The sequence below is a fragment of the Anas acuta genome, chromosome 9 (assembly GCF_963932015.1).
Source record: "Anas acuta chromosome 9, bAnaAcu1.1, whole genome shotgun sequence".
Lineage (NCBI taxonomy): Eukaryota > Metazoa > Chordata > Aves > Anseriformes > Anatidae > Anas > Anas acuta.
In genome coordinates, this window is record NC_088987.1 from 14,866,615 (window position 1) to 14,892,688 (window position 26,074).

The window sequence follows — 26,074 nt, forward strand, 5'->3', positions numbered from 1 at the left end:
AAAGGCTGTGTTTGTTTTGAATTACTCACAGGAACCCTACCTACGACTTGCTGAGCCCAACTGCAGCCTGAGCTCTGAAATTGCTGCAAAAAAACACTCCTGGTGGGGGCTGGGGAAGCATACACAATGGAGAAAGAAAAAGCCAACTACTTGTTGAGTTTACCACGTGCTTTCTAAGGTCCAAGGTCTTTACAGTATCCTGCCACCTTACATGATCAGTTGTAAAATCCTGAGAGCAAGTAAAAAGGGGATGCTGGGGAGAGAACAAATGGAATTTCCCCCTGCTTGTATGGAGGAGTCAGTCTGCTCTGCTACAAGAGTGGACACAGCTTTCTCTCCAGGTCAAGAAGCTGACCCCATACAGGCTATCATTGTTTTCTCCTTGTAGGCTTTTTTTTTTTTTTTTGATAAGGGTATTTGTTTTAAAAAAAAAAAAAAAAAGCAGCGTCCACTGGCAGCATTTAAAGGATGAAGAAAATGTGCATGCAACCTAGAAGCCTTTCAAGTAGACGGGGACAGAATACCTTACCACAGCTCACCTCAACTCCTTCCTAAAAGTAAGTTTTAGCAGGGTGCTAGATAAGAGAACCCTTCAGAAGGCTGTGAGGTTAATGGAGACCTTTCACACAGAGAATCAAAACAAAGAGAAGACCATACTGAAGATTACACTCTCTCCTTACAGAGAGATGACTCAGTGCCTTATCACACAGTATTTTCAAATATAAATTAAACAAAACAGATTTAAGAATAGCAGCAAGAAGGGTATGTGTATTATGGCCACTGCGAGCCCCAGCATATTGGATACACAGATAATTCTTTTACTTTATTCCATGAAAACAAAGGAAAGATGTTCTTCCCAATGCTCTCTGCAGGGCCCAAGCTGAGAACAAAAATAAAACTCTGAACACTCTCATTTGGTCACAAGAGCAAGGAGAAGGGAAGAAGAGAGAGAGAAGGGCCAGCCAGCTGCCTGCCTGATTTCAGCACTGCAATCCTATGACCCTCAACTGCATATTCAATGAGTTGGTGTCCTAGGCAAAGAGGAGAGAGGAGGAAGGCTGGGAGAACTCAGGCCACGGTGCTAATTCCTTTCCTGCACAAAGACAGTCTCTTGAGGACACAGGCCTGCCTCCTGTAATGTGATCTCATAGTCCAGGTGGGAGAGTTTCCTTCGAGGGAAGTTGGTGAGAAGTTCAAAGCGTTCATTGGGGTATCCTTTTGACTGGACATGTTTCACGAGAGCCTAGGGAGAAAGAAAGGCAAAGAAGCATCATTTAATTACATAAAACAAAAAAAAAATCACAAAAAAGTATTGCAAAAGTATCCTGGTTTCCTTTAAAAAAAAAAAAAAAAAGAAGTTTGTAATCACTGAGAAAGAAAATTTTGAAATTTTGCATATAATGTAGAATTTTGCTACTTTCTTATCTAATTTGACCCTCATGTGGTGTGAGTAATCACAGAAGCTAATTACCAAGCAATCCTAACCTAACTGATTCTTTAAACAGAATATAGACATAGCAATACATTAATTCAAGCAATCTGAATTCTACATCACGCATTCAAGTCACAGTAAAATAAGACTTGCAAAAAAAAAAATCAAAGTGCCCCAAATCAGAAGCCCCCTCACTTGCTTATTAGACATTACCCTTATTGAACCTAGATGCCACCAAAGAAGTATTTTTGTCAGCCAACACTGACAAAAATAAATGCAATTTTTTTTTAACTGGAATACTTTTTTTCCTGCCTTTAAGAAGCGTGTTTTTTTTTTTAAAGCACTTTTTAATTCATCAGCTTCTCTGCCTACAATAGCAATCAAGGCAGGCTACAGAGGGCATTGGGATGATGGGGTACCAGCCTCACAACCCAACACTCAGATGCATCAGGAGGAGCTAAAGCCCATGCTACACAAGAGGTTTCCCAAGTTCCTTAGGAAACACAGCAGATGAGAGGATAAAGCAGGAACAGGCAGGGACAGAGAAATAGAGATTGGCTAAGATACAACAGGGAGCACAGCAACAGAGCAAGACTGGCAGAATGAAAAGTCGCAGCTTTTTGAAGAGCTGGAAAAAATAAAATAGGTATGCATTAAACAGAAAGTATGAAGAAATCAGGAGTCCCAACAATCCTGTTCACACAGTTTTGGTAAGTAACTTAAGCTAGCAAATTAAGTGCAAGGAGGTAAGCTAGCAGTGTTAAACTTCTACTAGGACTAATTATTCTGCCAACTTCCACTTGCTATTTAGCTGACCTGCTGGGACCTCAGCGAGCCAGCGTACAGCAAAAAGTGGCTGCCATCAGGGGGCTGGCAGTTACTGTGGCAGCTCACACCCACAGGGCTCAGGAGATCACTGGCTGCTGTTCCTTTTGGCGTTTGAGTTCTAGTAGGAAAGCCGGCAGAGACACAGTGCTGACTTGACACAAGATGCAGCCTCCCACGCCAGCCCGTGGCACTGCTCTATCATTTCAGGGGCACCAGGGCAGCTGGAGCACCCGAGGAGAGAGGTGTTTGCAAAGGTGATGGGCTACAAGGATGCAGCCCCGCGTGGGGCTGTGAAGGATCAGGTGGGAATGGTGGGAAGCAGGCTTTGGTTGAACCCCTGAGCTGTCAGCTCAAGGAGCTGCAGGAAGAGGTCAGCACGTTCTGCTGCGCCGGGGAAGATGAGCAGGAAAGCAGCAGCGGGATGCTGGTAGCAACACTACATGGGCAAGAACTGAGGCTACACAGTGCAGATGGAATAGGATGATCAGAAGTAAAACTCAAACACACACAGGGAGAAGGGCAACTTGGGGGATAAGGTTCCCTGACGACTCATGACCTGTGGCAAGAAAAACAGCAGCTCTCCCACCATCTGGAAAAATAAAATTAAAAAAATCAAATGAAAAATAGATATAAAGTCTTGGTAATAAATGGTAAGGACAAACAAGTTCCACTGGAATTCAACTGGATCTACTGGTCCTGCTCAGTAAATCAAAACTAGCAAGGGGAAGCAGTGAACACTGCAGCTGCTGACCTAACTCTGAGTCTTGGGAAGTTTGCTGCTTGCTTGAAGCCAAGACCCAGGATGTTATGGACAGAATGCCAAAGCGCCTTAACAAATGTGTGTCTGAAGCGCACCCTTGCAGCAGCAACAGCAAAGCTGGGCTGCATCAGGAAGAGTATGGCCAGCAGGTCAAGGTGATTACCCCACTCTGCTGGGCCACAACTGGAACACAGCGTTCAGTTTTGGCCCCCAAATTCAAGTGAGAGAAGAAGAAACTAGAGAGAATCCAGTGGAGGGCTATCAAAGTGACTTAGAAAATTGGACGTGTATTGGCACGTGAGAAAGGCTGAAGGACTTGGGCTTGTCCAGTCTAGAGAAGAGATGGCTAGGTGGGAATACAACAAGTGTTCTGACACAGAGATGAAAGTATTTCTTTCACAAGGATGCATGTTGAAGAGAGACAATGCACAGAAGCTGATCTGCAGGAAATTTAATCTGTTTATAACAACATAAATCTTTAACATGAAAGAAATTAAACGTTGGAGTAACTTTCTCAGAGCAGCAATGGAACATCCTTTGCTGGAATCACTCTAGACTTAGCTTGACAGTGTGCTGGATAACCTCACCTACAGCCCTGCCCTCAGAGGGTTACACCAGATGGTCTCCAGGCATCCTCTTTGACACGGGCTTTCCCATGATTTGATGACTGCAGAACAGCTCGGAAGGTAATCTACATGAAGATTTCTTACCAATTCATCAGAATGCACAGGCAAACCTTTGGGAGAAGGAGACTGTGGCCCTAACCTCCTCTTTTACCTGGACTATTCTGCAATAGGCTTTGCACATTGGGATGCCTGTGTCTGATGAGGAATGTAGTATGTTGGACTGCCTTTTCAAGCAACAAGGATAACCCAAACTCCTCACAAACCAGCGTACCTAAAGATTTGGTTCAGTTTACTGCCCACATCTTACCCCTGTTTTAAGGCCAATCTTTCCTGCACACCCTATGACACTTGCTAGAGAGTGGAAGTTATTCAGGCAGCCAAGCAGCTATGCAGACAAAGTGCTAAGCTGCTGAACAGAGTGAAGTCAACTGCTTACTGCACACAAAGAGTAACTGCTTCTACAAAAAGGCAGTTTGGCTTTTTTTTTTTTTTTTTTTTTTTGCCTGGGGAAGAAAGAGTTACAGTAATATCAGAAACAAACATGTCCTGGAGATAACAGTGCGCAAAGCAGCCACTCTTGATCAGTAACAATGCGAGGATTAAAAAAATCTGTCTTCAAAAATAGTTTTGGTGGGAGAACAATGTCAACTTATCAATTAAAACTTTCAAAGTACAACTGTTTCCTTATACAATTTTCTTTTTATAGTTCTGGACAGCTTTAAAATGAAAGCATCTAAACTGAAAAAAAGCTTGGAAACGATGCTCACAAAACAACATCTGAGACTCGGCCTTCGTTTGACTGAAATGGCTTTAAAAAGACTGCATGAGTCCCACTGCATCTTTTAGATAGATGAGACCAAAAGCTGCCTGTTCAGTTCTATGATAAAAACAACACATGCACATCTCCACCAAACCTTGTCTTACCTAAATTCCTCTGCTACCTGCAGAGCAGACAGTGAATAATCTACGTGCTGAGATTTGACTTATTTTCCAATTGTCAACTACCACAGTCTATTAAAAGGAGTCAAGCCAGAAGTTCGGATTATTGGAAAAACTTCAATTTTACACCTATATATCATGTAAATTAATTCTCTAACCATGGATTACTAGCACTTGTGCACAAATAAAAAAGTTAGTTGCATATGCAACGGTAACTTAAATATTCAAAAGTTCACCATGTTTAATAATATATGCAAGAGACTGCTTTCGGAAAACAGTTCAGATATAAAAGAGACCTTGAAAAGATCACACAGAGATGACTTCTATGGCAAAGCAGGAAGGAAGGTCTGACACAGGAAAACTGGTTCCTACTATAAGAGTGTCTCCTTCAGTCTTCCTTTCATCCTCAGGGCTCCACAGTCACCTGCAGCCAGTCTGCATCTTTTGAATGGTTTTGAGACAGCTGCTGGTGTAACAAAAAAGACTTTTTTTTTCCTTTTAAAGCTTTCAGGCAAAAGAGTAAGGATGAAAACATGACCCGGAGAGTACATTTCTAGAGGTTTCTGGACTCTTAAGTCTTATTTTCTTTAAGAGATGCAAACATTTTTCTTTAAGCACCTTCTGAATCTGCATGAGGTCTCTGAAGAGCTGTGCTTTAGTCTTCCCTTAGATTTCAACACCGAGCTTTTGAGTTCCTTACACTAAAATGAGCTTTATTGGCCATTGTGTCATGAAAACAGGATGGCTAACAGGAATACAGTGACCTCTTTACACACTGCTTCCAGATGAACGCCCGTGAAAATCTGATGGAAACACCATAAGCATCGACCTCTCCAGCATAAACAAGACAGAAGAACAGTTGAGAAGGACACCTGAAGCACGGTGATTAAATGATACCATAAAAAAGTCTGTTTTGGGAGAGCTTTCTCCAAAGTCTACTGCTATCCATATCCAGAAGGGAATGCGGAAGCATGCTGAAAGAGATGGAGAACAAGAAGCAGGAGTTTTGCCTTCAATTTCATCATTGTCTGCCCACGGACAGTGACTAAATGTTTCAATTTGGAGAAAAGATAAATGAGTGAGCTGAGAGTATTTTATGGTAATTTAATGACCAATGCAAAAGCTACTTGGAGTCATATTAGAAAGAAAACGAGCAGCTTGGAGACTAAGGAAGATATGCAACCTAAGCAGCAATGGAAACATACAGAGCCAGCAGAGTCTGTTGATCACAAGAGAGGAACAACAGGGAAAAAAACACAACAGAATGACAGTGAAAGCGCTCCCTGCTAGTGCCTTTCACTAGATCTAATTTCATTAGTGCCACCATCGGAAAAGAAATTCTCCAGTTTCAGCTTTCCTGTACTCAAACAAGGATTCCAGTTAACTCCACTCACCAGAAGTTTAGCTTGTTCGGGCAGTGAAATTTGTTCCCTCTTTCCATCTGGATACCTTAGCATCAGCTGTGCCTTTGGTCCTAGCATAAAGGAAGTTACTACAAGTTAACAAACAACGAGGCAGCTGAATGGAGCTCTTCTGTAGATTTTAGGTGGCACACTGCATAGGATAGTAGGGTTAGGGACTGGAGACAAATACAAAGCTTTTAGCACACGAAGTTTCAGTCTGTGAAGACACACTTGTACTGCATGTGTTTAAAATATATGCATCAAACTCAGGACTCTTGAAAGAGTTCACAGTACTGACCAAAACCAGTCAATGTTTCCAGAGAAAAGCATACCGTGCTACCTCTGCCTGTGAGACCACCTCACAATGCTGCACCTCAGCTCAGAACTGCAAGGAGGAACAGAGACTCCTGCGACTGGTTTGTATTAGCTGAAGTTGCACCGCTAAAACTCAGTCTGGACCCTCAAGGCAGCCAAGCTGAGCACGAGGTGGGGCTGTTATTATTTCATTTCTCTCCACCACACAGGTAGAAGCCCTGTCATATGCATCTCCGTTACCCCAATGTGAATTTCACTCGCAGACGAGGTCTCAAACTAAGAAACTCGAGCTCAGTGACTAACATGACTGCAGCATCACTGCATCAAAGTGCTGCTGCCGGCAACATGAACCGCCCGAACATCTAATACCAAGGAGGGAGTAAGACAGAAGAAAAGGTTTAGCTTTTCAAAACGAGGGCTGAAACCATGCTCATTGGAATGTAAAGACTTTCAGAAAAGAAAGCATAACACAGGTCCCTATAAAAAAAAACAACAAACAACAAAAAAAATGATGAGGCCACTTACCATTCACATCTAGGCCCTGCAACGTACTTTCAGGCTTGTCAGTTGACTCCTCCAGTATCCCTGCATCAATGCAGGGCAGTACTCTGTGATTTGATGTTGTTCCAGGCTCAGTCCTTGCAGGGGGCTCAGGCTGAGGCCTCCGGCTCTCCTCTTTTTTGTACCCCAAGTCCTTGTGTGGAGACTTCCTCACCTTGGCAGGATTCTCCGATTCCTCCTCCTCCTCAGATCCACAGACAGAAATAAACTCTTCGCTTCCAGAAAAAAGCTCTGACTCAGACTCCTCATCTGATCGACTCTCCTGCTTGGCCTGTGAGGAATCAAAATGTGTCTCCTGTAACGAGGCTCTGATAGCAGCTTCCAACTGGCTGTCCTCACTGGCATCAATGAGACTCTCCTGTTGAATACAGACACAACATAAAGACATTAGAATGGTTTTAGATACGTACTGAAAATCAAGAGGACATTAAGTTGCTCCAAAGGAAAGCTATTAAAACTGTCATGAACAAACAGCATGGAAAGCTAGTCATCCTGTGACTACTTAATGATTCCTCCCTGGAGTTTCATATGGAGTAGTAAATCTTCCTTCCACACGCTCACAATTCTGTGCCTGTTAAATCCAAAACAAACGCTGAAAGTGCAAACTGTAACAAAAATAATAACCGAGGAAAAAGGGGAGAAGTCCATGGTTAACCACTCCTTTTATTTTTGCATACTCTTTCACTAATTCATGAAGTCTGTTTATACTACTGAATTGGAAGTCAGTCCAGCTGGATACAGGCATACTAGATTTTCTTCCAGGTTTCTGCAGTCCTCATACTTACCGAACGAGAGCATTTTTGGGGAGGGTTGGTAGAATGTCCATCCAGCTGTCCATGCTCACTCAAGAACCCAGTCACTTGGTCTAAGAAAGAAGTCACGTCCAGCTGGTGCCACTCCACTAGCTTCTGGCCTAGGGAACGTAAGTCACCATAAAATGTATTTTTCAGCAACAATCGTCCTAAGACTGCAGTTTAACCATCAACAATCTCATTTCACTACTGTGCAAGCACTATGCAAGAATCCACTTTTGTGGAACTGCAGCTGCCTACAGGCCACCACCTGATAATGACAGAACTTCCTCTCTTCACCCCCTTCAAAAGGTTCCACTCACGTACAGATGTAAGTACAATCTGTATTTAGTTCTGCTAAGGGAAGGTGTGCAGAATGGTGTAGTAGGCATCAAAATTAAAAAAACAGAAAACACTAATTTTATGAAGAAGCATTTGTACATTCATGTCTGCTTTGAGTCTGCACCTTGGCAAGCATCATTTATTTCCATAAGTAAAGTGCTGAGAACTTCAGTTTCAACAACAAAAAAAATGTTTTGAGGTGCTTTAAGTCAAACAGCAAGAAAACTCTGCTCTAATGAAAGAAGCTATTCCTTCAGTCCTGAGAAGCACGATACCAAACCATTAATACAAACCATTTGCCTTCTACAATAATAGAAAAGGCAAGGGTTCTGTCACTCAAATGGAAAAGTTCTAATTTCAAAAGAGCTCGAGGTAAAGGTGTAAGCTGGCTCATTTAGTAAAAAAACAAACAAACAAAAAAAACACAGGATTATTGATCTGTATTCATGTAATAAGTACGTTGCTTTAATTATTTCTAAGATAGTTTACTCATCACAAGATTTCAATCAGATTTTAAAAGGCCACTTCAAAAAAAAAAAACTTCACCAAAAACTAATTTAAGAATTTTACCAGCAGGTGGTACTATTTGCAATTTTTAAGCAAAGTATTTGATCAACTATACCAAGTACCATTATCAAACATAGAATTTCAGAAAGCCTTGGGCGTTTTGTTCCTTTAGTTCTTCCAGAAGTTCTTTCACTTCTTCAGGGACAAGATGATCTCTTGGAGGACAAATAAGAGAACTGAGATGCTTTACTTGCAACGTAATACATACTGCCAAAGACAGTATTCTAGCCTACAACTGTATATATAAACTGTAGGTAACTGTTACTTGTCTTACCTGTCCTGGGATCCAGGATGGAGACATAAGGGAAGTCTGCTAATTTATAGAACTGTATGTACCTCTGGCCCTCCTCACTGTCATGGTACACCTACAAAATACCACATTGGAAGCTAGTTACTGAGGGGAGAGGGAACAACAACTCCAACTTGAAAACGTACCAGGTTTTTCGCTATTTTACAGTGTATGCTACAAGTGGTATGCCCATGTCTCAGCAACTTCTGCAAGCTGAATACGCACCTCTAATGGTGTGTGTATTAGAGCTTAACGGATAACATTTTGGATCCACACTGTGTATGCACTAGAACACGCATCCATAACTACAAAGGTTGTCTCTTCCACAGTACTCCAGAGAACCACAGCAGTACCACTTTATTCAAAGAAGTCTGTTTTCGCTATCCTATGTATCAGGACATTGAGTTACCCGTGTGGCTCCATTAAGTTTCCCACCTGCCAAAAAATGAAATGTTCCCGGATTATGTTCTTCACAGCCTCGTTGCTCCAGACATCACGGTTGAGACACTGGCACGCAAAATCTTGCACATTCTGAATGTTTATCATGAGCCATTTGTTCTGCATCTGACCACACTCCTTGGCCTGTAAGCAGAGAGAAAAGCTTAATTAGTTAAAATCAAAGAGCTAGATATAAACAATGCCAGCAATGATCAGTGATGGCTTCTAACAGTGTCAGATTTTTCACCAAAACCCCTTCACAGTGAGAAAGATGGACAGAGCTAGCGCAAAGGCATCCACAAAACAGAAAGCAGGGCTGAAAGACCTGCTCAAATGAGATTGCTTGAATTACAGAATCACATCCATGAACAGAGCTGCTGGATTTCAACAAGCCAAGCACAGAGTGGGAAAAGCAGCTTTAGGACTGGGGTGGGGGAGAGGTGAAGGGAAAGACACTGAATTAAGTATTTGTTCAGGGAAGGGTGTAGTCAATCACACCAATCTAACAACAGAGAAAAGACCTGTTCACTCTAGAGATAAACCTGTGGAACATCTTCTATTTAAATAGCATAATTGACAGAGGACTTGCATAAATGCAACAGGACCACCTCTCTCTGTTTGTTTGTTTTTTTTTTCTCTCCAAGTTTTGAGTTGCTCTATTACTGTACAACTGCCAAATTAGACATCCTTTTCTGATGCTCGTTATCCAGACTGCAAGTTGGGAGGAAGACGGGAAGGCGCAGGAAGAAATCTTACTGGTTTGAGTCACAAAGCTGGCATAGTCTGACTGCTTGGTTGCAAGTTAATGGTAGGAGTTTGATCAAGAATGTAATTCTGATCGCTGAACTGTCATACCTGTTGAAAAAAAGAGGGCTATATCAACAGAAGGAATGCTCTTACCACCTGGAGAGACTGGAACTAGCATACGAGCTTCCCTTCCTTTTTTTTAAAAAGTATGCATTTATTTCTAAGTGCATTCACCATCCTGCTGGTAATGCACTTCACAGCAAAGCCAAGGAATTAGAATGTTACAGAAGATTTTGCTGTTTTGGGCAGTAGTTTGTTCCCCAAACCAAAGCATTTACATTTAAGGTGATTTTTAACCAGTGCACCTTCGACAGTCAGTCTATCTGATGCATGATAGACCCACGAACCCCATCCACTTAGCTCAATGAAGTTCAGGCCTCAACACTCCTGCTAAACCTGTAAATGTTAAACTCTAAGCTTGCTTGTTGTTCAGGTCTGTAAAATATATTCTGCATGGCCAAGTGACCTGCAGAGCCAGACAGTATTTTACTCAAAAAAAAAAAAAAAGAAAAAAAAGAAAAGCTACAGAAGAAAAAATGAATGCAGCAGTGTGGAATGTTCCTCCTTTTGTCACAGGGGACCTCGCACCAACTAGGTATCACTAATATTGCCATGTGAGAATCCTGCATTTGCTCACCAGAAGGGAGAAACAAGGCAGGTGGCACCTAAGTAACTGCTAAGGGTTTTAATTATATTTGTGATGCCTTTATTTTAAAGATTTGTTTTGAGCTAGCTGTGGGATTTGTGGACTAATTCCAGGCAATCAGTTTAAGATGAGGCCCAGAGGTACTGCCCAGGATTAAAAGGGAACATATGTCAGTATGTAAGGTCAGTTAATCACACTGCCTTTGTTCTAACAGAACCCAGATGGCACTGAAAGAACAAACTCAAAAATATGTAACTAGCATAGCTGGAAAGTGTATCACACTCTTCTACACTTACTTTGTATACTTATTAATATTATTAAAAACTTGGCTCTACCTCTCCTCCATCCAGCCACTGCAGGCAAAAGGGTACACGCAGGAAATTCCACATGACATTTTTGCAAAGGTAAGTTTTCACCTGGAGAGCAGGTCCAGCTCTTGAAACTACTTTTAACTTCCTTGTAAAAACAACAGGTTTCACTCTGAACGGTTAAGAGGACACAGTTAAACTGCTACCATCTCACACACACACCCATGCTCTTACACAGCCACTGCTTTTTTGGAGGTAGAGGGGGAGCGTAGAAGGAAGAAATAGTGTGGGTTTAGAGATTACATTTGTGGATCACTTTGATGAATGACCAAAATAACAATGCAGGGCTCAAGAGCTGGCTTGCATAGCCTGAAAACTGCCTGATGGCTTTAGATCCACTGTTTCCTACATCTGTTCCCTGCTCTCACTTCTCCTTAGAGGTACGAGTGCCTGGCACTTCACAAACAGCACCCAAAGGGTAAGTACAGAGCAGCTCCTTGCTGCAAGCATTCCCACTCAAGCCTTTGGCAATCAGGAACTTCCAAAGACAGATGCTTGTTAGATACAACAGGACAGACCCCCAGAAGACCAACGTCCCCTAAATTCACCTTTCCCCTTTTTACCCATCCACATTTTTTATCACTACAACTTACGGCAACAAACCAGCCATCACAGATCTGGCTAGACAATTTGGGGAAACAAGCCTTGTGTTACACTCGCTACTGCCTCTCCCTGGAAACTCTCGCTCCTGTACTACTGAGAATATCATGGTTTATCATTCGTTTGGCTTTTCTGAACCATGTACAGCTCATAAATTTTGCGCTGGCTCTTTCTCATCCCTTTGCTGAAATGCACTGTTCCCTTCAGTCAGCAGAGAGGAACGAGGAAGTGGAGCCAGCATCTTGTGACCTTCCAGACATCTCCTAGTCAAGCATGATTCAGTTTGGAAGACACCAGGTGACACAAAGTCAGAACAAGAGATCTGTCTAACAAGAAACATCCTATTTATGTTAGGCTTCCACCTCTTGCCTGGGCCAGCACAGGACAGGGTGCTTTTCACCCTCCTTTCACCAACCAGCCATTCCTTAGCCCATGGTGCATCTGCAGGCTCCACATATGCAAAAAGGGCAGCCTAGAAGCACTTTTTGCAATAATTGCACCATTTGAGTACAAAATTAGGTTAGCTTCCAAACTATTACTGCTTGCTTCACACAAAGAAAAAAGTCAGCATCAGCTGTAAAGCAGAGAGCAGCTAAAGACATTTAACTTGTAGATGGAGGAAACTTCATACAGATAGGCTTGTAACTCTGCAGTGTCACAGCTACTTCACAGAAACCCCAAAATCCCGATGAGTATGAAGTACAGAACTGCACACGCTAGAACTGTCTGCTCCCAGGACAAGAAATGCAAGCTAAAACAATTTGGTGCATACCCCCCTCAAATTAAACCATAGCTTACAACACGTGCATGAAGAAATAAACACCTACAATCCCAGAGAGCAATCTGTGACCTCAGAACAAAACCAAGCTGCTCATTAGGAAGCAAGTTTGGTGCGTTGCTCTACCAATTTCTACCTAGCAAACTCTATGTTAAAGAGATAACAAGTGTGAAGCTTCATATGAAGCTCAATATTAGAATCAGGAAATAAAAGCTAAAAATCCCTTGTGCAAGCTTAACTGATCCTTAACAGCTTAATTGTACAACCACGCAACGGTCCGCGGATACAGACTTTTACTGGCACTCTTTTGAAGGTCTGAAAGTTTCTCTGAAATTCCCTAGCAGGGGAAAAAGGGCAGTTCAGGCTAACACCTTGCTGGCATATCAGTTATTTGCCTCTGAGTCCTAAACCAGAGCCCTATTCCACCATGGCCATCAGGTAACTGGCATCCACTGCCTCACCTACCATGTTCAAAAGGGCTGCAGGATTAAAATAAAGTCTTTTACAGATTTTCTGTATCAATTTTTTTCCCCCCTCTCTTTTACACTGTAATGAAGTTAGCCCCTTGATGGAGCTCAAGTTAAAAAAAAAATCAATGCTTGTTTAACACCTGAAAATTTCTCTTTGATGAAATTTAATTCACATCTATTCTTAAAGGCTGGTATTGGAGAGTTAAAATGAGATGGCAACTTCTTGCAACTTACTGTTAATAAAGGTTTTTGTGTGTGTTTGAAGGAAAAATAATTTTCTCAGGCAAAACCAAGGATAAATGAATCTACCTACTAAGCTGGAGTACCTAAACAGGAGCAACAAAAGATGGACAACAAAGCTGCATGAAAAGCTTACTAAGACCAGCCACCACCACTACGGCTAAGTTTGAATAAAGGCATAAATATGGATGGCACACTGTAGGCAGGCTGTTCGTGCACACCCCTCCAGAGCTTAGAGCACATCACACACCAGTAATAAAAAATAAAACCACAGATTAATACTAAAATACAAGAGCATCAAAACAACAGGATTTAGTCTTTGGTACTTTGGAATGGGATAAATATATATAAACTATACAATAGAGATGTTATCTAAGTGTACAGAGAAGGAAGAAGCCAACAGCAGCTTGTTAGAGGTGAATTTTGAGAAAGATTCTGGTCACAGGGTTCCCAGGAGGCCCCACATCATCCCAAGCTGAAGCAGTACAGCAGTGCACAGTCATAAAAGGTAACACGAAAAGGGTAATGGTCAACAAATTGAGAAGCTAAGATTTTTCTTGCAAGAAAATTGAGGAGCATCAGTTTGAAATGAAAGGTAACAAATGGGACGAGGAACTGGACAAGAACACAACGAGATGAATACCGATACCATGAAGTGTACGTGTCTCTAAATTTGGGTTACTACAAAGAACAGGACGAGGTGTGTACATACAAACCCTGTGTTGTTTTTTTGTTTGTTTGTTTTTAATCTACACAATGGAATAAGAATGCACAGATTACGACAATCAAACCTTTTGATCAGCTGCATCTTCCTCTGAAATTAATTCTGACAGTGGTGCATGCCATAGTCAACATTGCTAAAGTCTTGATGTGTTTTCAGCAAGACATGAGGAAACTTGCACACATCTTAGATTCCTCAGCAGAGATTACAGGACGCTTGCTGACTGCGTATACACTCTAGTATGGAGCAGCACTGGCTGTTTTATGTGAATTCCCTTTCTCGGTCCCTCAACCCACATTTGCTTGGTTCACAAACAGCTCCGAACCACAGGCCTGGTCAGGATCATCAGTTGGAAGACAAAAGACAACCTTGTTTGAAGTAAACCCTGCAGCATGTATCATGAGGCAGTGATGCCTCAGCACCAGCTACTTGAGCCTGCTCGTCTGCTTCCACTGCACCAAATTACTTGCTGAGGTAGACTCGGCTATCCTCTGTCAGCATCCTTTCAAACCTGGAATTATGTCGTAAGATTAAATATATGGAGGGCACTGTCAGACCACAGGAACTGGTGACAAGCCAACTGATCTTTGGTGATTCAGGAAGCACAAAAAGAGAGATGAGGCCAACAGGATGGGGAGCTGGAGCCTCAGTGAAGGTAGCACGTCTCTAAAAGTTCTGCAGCTGTACTTCAGCATGGCATTAGAAACAAATGTAAGAGCGAAAATAATGTTTTGTTCAGCTCACAGTCAGATCTCCAGCACCACTTGCAGTGTCTGCGCTGCCCCATTTGGTCATTAGTTTGCATTCTCATGAAATCATCTCTAACACTCAGCTACTTAAAGATGACCAGGCAGAAGTTGAGTAGTAACTGTGACTTTCAAACAGTATCTGGAAGTTGGGAACTCAGAAAATAAAGAGATATACTGATTTGCATAGTCTCTAATCACTAACTGGGGCACTGATCCAGATATTAGCAAATTCTGACTAGACCCACAAGAAACACCACAAACAGAAACGGTGACACCTGAGATCACTGAAATCCTACAGCCCCCTTAGCTTTCCCCTTCTTACAGGGACAATCTCTTGGACAGTTTTTCTATCACGACCAAAGGCAGAAGATGATCGCTGTAATTTTATATACAAACATGACTTCTACTGAAGATAAAGTTGCATCTTCATAACAATGCCATGCCCAGATACATTTACAAACACTCAGGTATCAGAAATCATTCAGCCATGTTAGCAAAACTGCATGAGCTTTCTAGCTGGACTGCAAACTATATGGTCCCTTGCAAAGCACTTACTCACCCATTAAAAGCCATCTTACTTCAGCTATTTCTATTTCATGCTGTACAAAGATGCTTCAAGGGATGCAATTCTTCCATTTTTACCAGCCTCATTTGTGCACAGAAGTCTTTCAGTGAGTGCTATTTGCCATGCTGGCATTTAAACAACAAAAAAATGTGGTCTACAACCATTAGGTAAATCCTTCAGGAGTCACCAACATTTCTGTAAGCACTGTATCAAGTATTTATCACTACGTGGTCCTTTGCAACTTTCTCATCAGCCTACATACATGCCAACAGCCTAACCCAGGGCTTTCACACTGTACGCAGCCACCACATATGGAACTTCACCAAAACTTCAAAACTTACCGTTTCAAAGCTGCCTTTGTGCATCAGATCAATGGGAGGCCTGAAGAGGTCTGCTAGAGTAGTGAGTTTCTTATCTACTGCCCCTCCATTTCGTAGCTCCTGTTCCTGTCGAACTGCACAGCCCCAAGAGGAAACAAAGCTGAATTAGACAAAATACTCACATGATGGATTTATTATTGACTCTACACTCATACACAAAACTTTGACACCTACGTCACAAGGTTGGTCCACACTGAGTAACATTTAGCTGTTAATTAAGGCAAGAACCCTACTTGTCCCAGCTCTCTCAAGCAGTGGGAATTTATTTAAATACATCTTAAGAAATGTAACTATCAGTGGCAGTGGTCATGTGCCAATATTTGAAAACAAAAAAATGTCCACGACTTGTCCCCCATGATGCTTTTAAATAGAGAAAATTGAGCTACACTGTAAGATCGTAGCTTTACTCAAGAGCATTTCTATTTCAACGTTTGTAACACCTGAAGGTAAAACAATGCCACAGAAAGATTCAGTTTATGTAGACAGATCACAGCAACTGCTCACCTGTATGCATTATATGCAGGGATATAACGCAGTTTACGGAACCAAGCCCTGTGATATGAGGAATAACAATCTCATAACTCCAAAGCTTTCCATTTGTGAAAGGAGTTGCCAAGGGGCCATACCATACAAGCCACTTTTGAGCAAACACTGGATCCCTCCAGGGATAGAAGTATCCCTGTGGAGCAGGCCTGGAAGCCAGGAAATAACATGGACTTCTCTGGCTAAAACGACTTCTTCAAAATAACCAGGATAGTGCTATTAACCCATCAAATTTTTTTACTATGAAGTGTCATTAGTTTGAATCACAAACCTTCACAAAAGTTTACACATCACACACCTCTAAATGTTTTTGCTATAAGAGAGCGGAGATGATGAGAAAAAAGTTAAGGACATGAAGATGCTGTAGATTCTGTGTTTTTACATAGCTGCCAATTACTTTAGTACCCGACTGGTTATTACTGCTGGAAACCCCTGACCAAAGCTGTCAGGGGAAAGCCAGCAACTACAAATAGCTATTTTCAGCATCCAATAGCACCTAATAACTCAGGAAGCTGGTCCTTGGTTAGAGCTCTTGAGCACTCCCACAACATTAGCAGAAACAACTGGGTAACAGCCGTAACAGCTGCAAAATACCTGGTGTCAGTTGCTGTTAAAGAAGCCTGTTCTGTGAAACTTAATGGCTTAAATAACAGCCAACACTTTGCCATTTGGAGATTCTGCATATGAACAAATATACAGTGGTAAACAGCAATTAAATTCACATGATCCTTATGTGTGGCCAAGAAAGAAGCCTCAGGGCTACTCAAATCTAATTCAAGTGCCAGCAACACCACTGGCTATCCAAGAAAAATTCAGGGGATGCAATTAATTTCTACATAGCTATTAGATTCTTCTCCATTTTTGATTCTCCCTAAAGCAGAAAAAATGTTTTTTGAAAATTATCGAGAATGTATCTGTCATACCAAGGCATGCTGAATATACCTTCGGATGGTTTTACTTACATACCCCGGGCAAATGTTTGGACCAGCACCCTTAGTACCTGTTTCATATGTCCACTACTCGGTACTCTCCCTTCAGCCATTCCATAACAACTTAAGATTACCCCCAGAAATAAAGTAACAACCTTAACTGCACCCAAAGCACGTGGAAAATAACTGTCAGTAAATGGTACTGCCACAAGGAACAGCCTAATAATAATATTTTTCCAAAATAACTTTTGCTACACTGTAAGCAATTAAAAAACATTCAATGACTGAAAACTATCATAGCCTATGCTGGCAATTAATTTGCAATCATACTTAGGAAAAAAAAAAAAAGAAAAGAAAAGAAAAGGAAAACCTCTTAAGTACTGATCTGCAGACACTTACTGGTTTCTGTTTGAAAATCCCGAAAGCCATCGAATATTGAGCGCGCAGGTCTGCGTCTTTTAGGAGCTTAAAAGAAAAGAGTATTTAAATAATTATTCCAAAGGTATTCTATCAAAAGCATTACTTATTAGTACCTTCTATCACACATTGAACAACAAAACAGGAATTCAAAGTATGACCTATGTGGGAGTAAAATCATTAGGAAAGGCTGGAGGAGGATGCAGACAAGTAGTTTGTGAGACCCATTCACTCCTATCATATCCTCTGTCCAGCAAACCTTACCACAGAAGGAAAATGGATCAACAGTACACAAAAATTTAACGTTAGCCACTGCAAAAAAATACCTTCCTTATTAAGAAACGCATTTGTTTCTTCCACAAATCATTTCCACTCCTTCTTAATCTCTTATCCAGATCCCATCTTTGTCTGCATTGGCAATAGCCAAGTTCTTCCACTGGATCCAGTGTCACTGCCTGCAAGGAAACCTTCAGCTGGGTACAGTGGGACAGGCAGGTAACTGAAGTAGTGCCTTACAGCTCCTCTGAAGTCCTATGATACGCTAAAAGCACTGCAGCCGGGATGCAAAAGAAAACTACCTGCCAAGATTTATTTTAACTACTTGTCCGCTTTACTTTGATTTGAAAGCAAAACAGCTTTAAGAAAGAACTTTCAAAGCATAATTGTTAGAAGAAATGATAAACATTAAATGAGTTACAGAGAGCACGATAAATACAACATATACCCACCAGAAATGTGTAATGTGTGGGAAAAATCCATTTCCACTGAGGAAGCATGAAATACATACAGGTCACGAAGCAAGTACCTCCAAACCTTGTTTTTAGAGATCTTTATGGTTTTGCGCCCGTAGACAAGATGTGCTGCATGCACTGTCACCCTGAGCATCATTAAGGGCAAGGAGAATGATACACAGCTCTTATTTCTTGCACAGTGTATCAAGAAAATAATAAGAGCGTTTTGCACAGCATATGAGGAAATTGAAAGTAACCCTGAATGAGGAGCATGCCTGTGAACAGTGCCTGTCCAATTCCAGTAACGTTGCTCTCTCTCCTAAAAGCTTACCACAAGCACAGCCTGGTACAGCCAGCTGCAGCTTCAAACAGCAACTGAAGGAGCACTTCAGCAAAGCAACATTTGCCTCCCCAGGCTTAGCTACAAGCCCAGTGCAGGTGTGCTGTTAGACTTCTCTGATTTATTTTGCAGTACGAGAGCGATTCAGCATATCCGGCAGAGCAAACGGACAGGGGCTTTTCAATCAGAAGAAAACCTAAAACATGACCTCAATATGAGGCTCTTAAAACCAGGAACTGGAATATTTCCTGCTTGAGATTAGAGCTGAAAGGACCAATAGAAGTAGCTTTCCAGTGTCAGCTGGGCTGCCGGGCTGCTTCGTGCTATAAACAAAAGTGTCATTAATGAGAATATTAGCACTGGTGGATGAGACAGAGCCAGGAAGCTACCACTGATCCCCAGATTGCCTCGGTAGGGCAGTCAGGGACAGCATGTCTGCGATCAGTGTGACAGGCGGGTAGAAAAGGATCAGGCAAGAGGGCTGGCAGATCATACTCCTGCACTTTGTGGGTTTGTGAACCCACAGACATCTCTAGACCTTTGTCAAAGACTCTGCTGGGTCACAAAGAAAGCAAGAGGAACAAGCTGGTGCGCTGCCTTCAAAGAGCCCTCAGCAGGTCATCTGAAACCACCTCTCAGCTTGTGCATCCTGGCAAAAGATGTCTCCGATGTTGAGAACAGGATCAACAGAAAACCAGTTCCACAGTAAACCTCAGATTTGATCTCATGGCTCTCTCTAGCTCAGGAACTAAACAACTGAAAACAAATTTCCTATGGGTACAGGATCACATTAAAGACGAGCACTCGCATGTCCTTACTTGTTAAAAAAGACAAGACTCTTAATCCAGCTGACGTGTTAAAAGCCATAGACAGCCTGGTCAACACAAAAAGGACAAAGACTCACAAGGGAAGTAAGTAACAAAAAAAGAGGGAACTTTAGATCTCTATACAGAGGTGGACACTATACATAATGAAAGGATAATGCACCTGGTAATCTAGTCCTGATAGTGAAGAATTCAGAGCATCAGTGCATTAGCTAAGTACTAACCAGTGTTTTAGTTAAGTACGCAACAGAAATCAGTATTTCCATTTCTTTGCTTACAGCAAAAAATGTTTCAAAAGCAGAACAGCTTCAGAAAACAAGAAAACTATCTGTGCGATAGTTTTAAGAGCAAATTAAATTCTTTTAACGAAGAAATGGATAACATGATGAGTAACAGAACGGTTCAACCCTTCCTCATGGATCTCTCTGAGAAGCATCCATTTGTCCTCTCTATTTTTACCTGTCAGTCAAATCCCCAGCTTGGACACTTTTGCAGCAGTGTTGCACAATTCTGACCCCCTCCCCCCCAGAACACAGATGTGTACTCATCATTGCTAATTGGCTGTTGCCTCACAAAGTCCCATGAAACAGGAGCTAGCAAATTGGTACCGCTGGGAACATAGCAGCTCCAATGGGCAAGGTTTTAAACAGCACCGGTGTATTTCCAAGTATGCAATCATTTTACACGGCTGCACAGTTGCAGCAAGAATAAAACAAGAATAAAAATATGTACACTGCTTTCTTTCTGTTCACCAAGTTCTGCTCTTTTCTTGTTACGTAAGCTCATCTCAAGGTATTTTAAGAAAACAAAAAAGAAAACAAGAACACAAGCCTACCTCCAAACAAGGGTTCAGGTTCTACTAAAATTTCCTGTTTTTGAGGAATTGGAGCTCGTACTTCATCCCTATCAAAGAGGAGAGAAAAGTGAGAGATAATAACGTTCCAAGTACTATGTAAATTATACCCTGTTGCGCTTCAAAGGCTCCTGCAACTTGGATCAGCTAAGGATGCTGCTGTATCATTGCACAGAATCAGAGATTTGGGGTCAAAAGCGACCTCAGAGGCCATCTATTCCCACTCAAGGCACTGAAGCAGGACTTAGTACACTACGCATTAAGATCTGGCATTGATCAGCTTTCTACATCTTGACATTAGATTATACGAATCCTTGGGTGACTTGATCCCAGACTTTGTCAATCTACCATTCAAACATTTTTTCTTCTTTAGTAACTTCCTTAGAACTTGGAAAAGTTTATTAAAAAATAACAAAGGCTAATTTGCCACCCTCCTGTCACGTTTATCTGCATAGAGGGGAAAAAAAGATTATTGGTTACTACAAACTTTCTCCTGATGGAAGACTTTTTGCCTCCACTTTAAACTCACGGCCCTTTCTTTTTCCAGAGGAAGAAAAACAACATGGTCAAAATTGTCATTTCCCTCCATACAATTCTGAAGCAGTTATTTGCTTTCATAGCTGGGCTCCTTCACGTAACAGCTTAGCTGTGCTTACAGAGACTGCTAGGTAATCTGAAATTATGCCTGGGAGAAGAAATAAAATCACAAGGGCTACAAAAAGTATAATTTACCCAGTACAGTCACCTAGCCCATAGGTCTACTCAAAGGAGCGCATGGGCTCACACGAGGAAATCCACTGCCACATCCTGCCTATGAACTACTCCTGAAGCACCCTCTTCCCTGGACTCTCCAAAATCTTAAGCGTGCAGTTTGTGGCTCTTGGCCATGCAGGTTTCAAAAAGTAACTCGTAATGTCAGCAATATGCACTAACCTTGCTATTAACCACCACATCTTTGATTGCTGTTGTGAAGCTAGTTATTCTCCATTTTGTATTTGCATATTTATTTTTCTCTCTTCCTAGAAGTAACACTAAGCTGACCAGCACCTGGAGGGTGTCAAGTATAAAAAAGAAAGTATTCCAATAAAAACTCGAATCGTAAGCCACTGACGTGCCAGAATTTGTCTAGAAATTAAGAACTCTAACACCTACAGATACAGACTTTTAACTTCATTACCTGTCAGGTTCAAGCAGGGAGGCACTTAAACTATAAAGGTTAATGCTCAGACAGTTGTTTAAATTCATACATGTGCTTCAGAAGTATAAGCAACAAAACATTTCTTTAAAAGTCAGTTGCCTTCTCCTTGAAGTGGAAGACTTTCAGAAAGACAAAAGCATGGCTAGGCTTAATTTAGACCTTTTAACGAATGTGACTTGATACTAATTAGCTTCCACTCAAAATATTCCACTCATCCCAAGCAGGCACGTTAACAGGCAGCACTGGAAGACTCTCTGCCATGCTGAAGTGCAACAACACTTTCCTTTATTGGCATGCGATGTGTAAGACACTAAAGCAGATTTTGTGGTTGCTTATTCCTCTGCACATTAGTGTACACAATCTAGCCATTCCAGTGCCAAATCTACCTACTCCTAAGAGAACACAAGAAACTGCTTACATGCAGGACTGAAGTCACTATGTTTTATAAGAACCAAAACAATGGAATTGTCCCAGCAAAGCTAGAGTGCTGTAGCAATTTAAAAATAAAAATCTCTTTCCATTGGATCCCCACTTTAATGTCTCAAGCTCTATCTGTAAAATCAGTGTGCATAACTTACGGAAAACTTCTGAAGTACACGCAAGAGAGACCAGCTTATGTAATAAGAACAGCTTATTTATTAAGAGAAATATCAGGGCAATCAATTGAACAAGATCATAAAAGAAGCACGTTATTACAGTGAAGTGACAGCAGGTTAGGAGAAGGAACAATCGTTTTATTTGTTCTGCCTTCCACTGTTGAATTCCTTAGACAGACAATTCACTTATACACAGATATGTTCAAGTACATACTCGGTGTGCGGTCGAACAGAAGACACCCCTGCAGAACTGGTGCTTGGCTCCTCTGCTATGCCTCCACCGTCCAGAAACATGGTGACAGCCATCTCCAGGTTGTTGTTGCATGCCTCCAGCATGTGCTTTCCCACGCTTTCGCTGGCACCTGTAACACCAAAGGAAAAATTAAAGCATTCTTCAGAAAACGTGTTGATCGGCAGCACTGGGCACGGCTAACCAGCATGCTTTCTCTCTCACAGCATTAACAATCAGAGCAGCTCACCAGTTGCCATTTATCCCTAAGGCACAACTGTAAATTGAGACTAACACATATCTCAAGGGGGAATGGAGTGCCCAGATAGAGGACAGCCAGGCTTCTGCCTTCCATAAGTAGAAAATGTAGCGGAAGCCATACAAAGAGGTTTAGCACAGTCTTTGTTTTTTCTGGGCCCTTTCCTGGTACAGTGTTCCAAACGTTAATAGGTGTGTACCCATCCTGAGTTCTGTTGTGGGATACAAAAAAAAAAAAAAAAAAAAAGAAAGAAAGAAAACCTGACAACGTTCTTACAGGGTGAATACTAAATACGGTGCTAAAGTTATTTACCCATCTACAACAGGTACTTAAAGAACAGATCCCCTGTTTTTCTGAGTGCTCTAAAATGTAAAAGCAATGAGCAGAAGTTCAGTTCGCATAAGAGGAAAAAATAGTAAACAAGGAGAAGGCAGTACTTGAACATACAGTGATTTGTATCATGACTAACGTTTATTAAAATGGGCCCAACTAAATCTGCTCTTTTTCTTGTTGCTCAGGATGAAATACTGCTTACCAGCACCACGGGTAGCTCTTTGCTCAGAGGGTCAGCCTCTGCCCCCCAAAGCTCACTTAAAATCACTGTCAAACAAAAGCACTCTCATCAAGGGAACCTCTCCTGTACCCAACCTTCTAAGAGCCTACTTGCTACAGCATCACCCTAGAAGTAGCAGGCTGCCAAAGAGTTTATTTTCATACAGAAAAACTGGTACAGAGGAAGAGTAGCAAAATGCAGCTGAACCAGTTTGGGAGTAGCTTTTGGATCTGTAATAATTCTTAGCAAGTTCACTACAAGTCACTGAGCTGAAGCAAACACCGTTTTCCCAGCATCAGAGTAACAGCTAACATGAGAAAAACACAATTATTTTTTTTCATCAGATGCCTGAGATTTTTCAGAGAGTTCTAGATTAAACAGGCTGATAAGTAAGAGAAAATACACTTCTAGAATTGATTTATCTCCATGGTTTCAAAGGGCTGCACCATTACGTTAAACCACAAAGAAAGCCCGGCAGACCAAGGGAACGGCTTTCTCAAAAACAAAAACAAACAAAAAACAAGACCAAAACAACCTGCCCCAACAAGTGTAATCAGATGACACTTAGCTGTACTTAAAGACATTAATCAAGATGAAAAAAACGCAAAAGAAAAAACTAGTAACGTCTCAAATCAAACATAAAAGCATCAAGCTCACATTTTCCCACTAACTGCTCTTTGGTATTTTCAGGAGCCCATTTCATTGCCAGTTGTACCAACCAAACACCACCTGGATAGCCTGGATTATACTCACCACCCTCCAACCTTACTGCACAGTCACGTGAAGCCATTCATTTAGAAGAACTAGAAGAACAACTACATCCAATCCTACACTACTTAAAGATCCCGAGTCTTCCTCACTCCTAAGGAAACCACCACCACATGAATATTTTCAGCGCTTGTGACGGCACACAGAAAACGCTAAATATTTGTTAAGACTCAAAACAAACTTCAGAGAGATCCCATCATTCCATTAGTGAAGATTTACAGGAGCTACGTTAGCACTTAGTAATTTTCTGGGTGACAGCACCAAAGAAACACAATCCTGCCATCTGGGAACGAAAAATATATTCAAGACAACTCCATCCTCACCTCCAGGTACACTACAATCAGATTGCCATATGGAATTCATTTAGCCTTTTCCATGCAAACATTGGTAATTTTGTACACTTACAAGACAAATTGGAAAGCTGATAACACAAACCACCAAGGGTGTGTGCTACTGAGCACCTGTCACTTCACGCCAGCGTTGGCAAAACAAGCTCCACGAGAACAGACTTTTGATAGAACCTTGAATTCTGTTAAAAGGGATAAAAAAACTTCAAAATCCTCCTTTAAGAGCGGATGGATGAAGCGCACCAGGTTCTCATTTTCCCTTTTGAAAGCATAAAAGGGGGAGCTCTTATGTTTAGCACAACCCGTAAGCAGAAAAAGCTGTTGGGCAAACCAGCCTGTTCTGGTTACTTCTTGAACAACTGTCTCAGGCACTACTGAAAAAGGAAACACCAGACATCCTGTAAGGGAAACAGACTGACTGTAGCTTTTCTTTTTTATTTGAGGAGATTAATTCTTGGTGGTTTCAGCAAGGCTGAGTGACCCGCAGCCTGTCAGCGCGCTGTACTAGCCCTGTTCAAGGCCCAAGCGCACCCGCACTGTGTAAACACAGCCACAACCTGCAAACAAACTGCTTGGAGCAAGGGAATCGCGAGCAGCCGTGCTCGTACCGGCTGAAGAGCCAAAGCTATCTGATGAAGCTCTCCTTCGGGCCCTGCCCTGTGGTGCTGTGAGCAGGGGGACGAGGTGGGCTGCATCCACGGAGCGCTCTTGAAGCAGCTCACGTAACCGGGTTCTCAACCAGCCACCACCCCTTAAGAGCTGTTTTGCTACTTTTTTAACCCAAAATGCGGACGAGGGCTTAGCCCGGCCCCCTGTGCCCTCCAGCTGCGAGCCCACCGCCGGCTCCCGGCCCAGCAAAATCCAGAGGGACCCCGGGGGACGGGAAGGGAGCAGAAGGGGGGCACCCCTCTGGCAGCCCCCCCACCACCCCCCTCTCTGCGGTGCCCTCCCCACAGCCCCGGGAGCTCGGCCGCGGCCCCGCTCCGCCCCGCGGGGCCCAGCGGGCGCTGCCCTCGGCCGCCTCGGAGCCCGGCCTCGCAGGCGGGCGGCAGATCCGTTTATGTGAAGCACGAAACGACGGCGGCCGGCACCGGGCCCGACTGTCCTCGCCCCTCACCCGTGATGGCGGTGAACTGCTGGATCAGCCCCCGGAGCGCGGCGGAGGCCGCGGAGCCCCCGGGCGCCGCCATCTTGCCGCCGCCGCCTCACAACAACACGCACGCCGCCGGCCCGCACCGCGCATGCGCGGGGCCCGCCCGCGCCCTTCCTCTGCCGGGCCGCCGCGGGGCGGGGCGGGCGGGAGTTGCCGTGGCAACGCGGCTCGCGCCGCCTCGGGCTGAGGGGGGGGGGGGGATCCCTGACAGGAGTTTTGGCGGGGGGGGGAAGGAAAAAGGGATTTAGTTTGATGTTAAGGGGGGGTTAAACGGTAACCGCGGGGCTCACGGGGCTGGGGGGTTGTGGCTCGCCTGCTGCAGGACCCGAGGTGGCCGCTTCGATGGCTGTGGTGTTCGTCAGTGCGAAAGGAAAAGGCGATTTTGGTTAGAAATTCTGACGAGAGGCTTTTGCTTTCCAAATCCACAACGGAGCATCTTGCCTATTAAGATGCTTTTGTTCCAAATTTGGAATCAGCGGCCTCAACACCAGGCGCTCCCAGCACTTCCTTGCGCTACTTGCAAGAACTGCAAGTGTAGAAAACACATTTCCCTCTTTTCAGCCGTTTTCCAGCACGGCACAGTGTTTCTCACTTGCTACTAATGCCCTCAGCAGGCTGGAATTTTGCAGAGGAGCACCTTATTAACAGCAGCCACCCTGAATGCAAACACAAGTGTGGGCTCCTGCTTTACAATCACCATTAAGCAGCCATCAGTCACC

General features: G+C 42.8%; 1 protein-coding gene across 2 annotated transcripts; it reads right to left on the reverse strand.

Moving 5' to 3' along the window:
- Nucleotides 1–413: 413 nt before the first annotated feature.
- Nucleotides 414–25,477, reverse strand: UBXN7 (UBX domain protein 7). Of its 2 annotated transcripts, XM_068692666.1 has the most exons (11): nt 25,320–25,477; nt 22,261–22,408; nt 20,235–20,302; nt 17,487–17,552; nt 15,577–15,689; nt 9,289–9,435; nt 8,839–8,929; nt 7,650–7,777; nt 6,829–7,222; nt 5,980–6,059; nt 414–1,243 (listed from the first exon to the last, which is right to left on the reverse strand). In XM_068692666.1, exons 1-11 carry the CDS (start codon nt 25,390–25,392, stop codon nt 1,082–1,084), a joined length of 1,470 nt encoding a protein of 489 aa, XP_068548767.1. In that variant the 5' UTR covers nt 25,393–25,477; the 3' UTR covers nt 414–1,081. The 2 variants fall into 2 exon arrangements, with proteins under 2 accessions (XP_068548767.1, XP_068548768.1); XM_068692667.1 differs by lacking the exon at nt 5,980–6,059.
- Between the last annotated feature and the right edge of the window lie 597 nt (nt 25,478–26,074).

What these genes read in the sequence shown, in the direction of transcription:
- UBXN7 (XM_068692666.1), bottom strand. Translation starts at nt 25,392, where the DNA reads ATGGCGGCGCCCGGGGGCTCCGCGGCCTCCGCCGCGCTCCGGGGGCTG. An exon ending in GCAGTTCACCGCCATCACGG is followed by an intron (nt 22,409 to 25,319) that starts GTGAGGGGCGAG and finishes TTGGTGTTACAG; the next exon opens with GTGCCAGCGAAAGCGTGGGA. An exon ending in TCTGTTCGACCGCACACCGA is followed by an intron (nt 20,303 to 22,260) that starts GTATGTACTTGA and finishes CCTCTTTGATAG; the next exon opens with GGATGAAGTACGAGCTCCAA.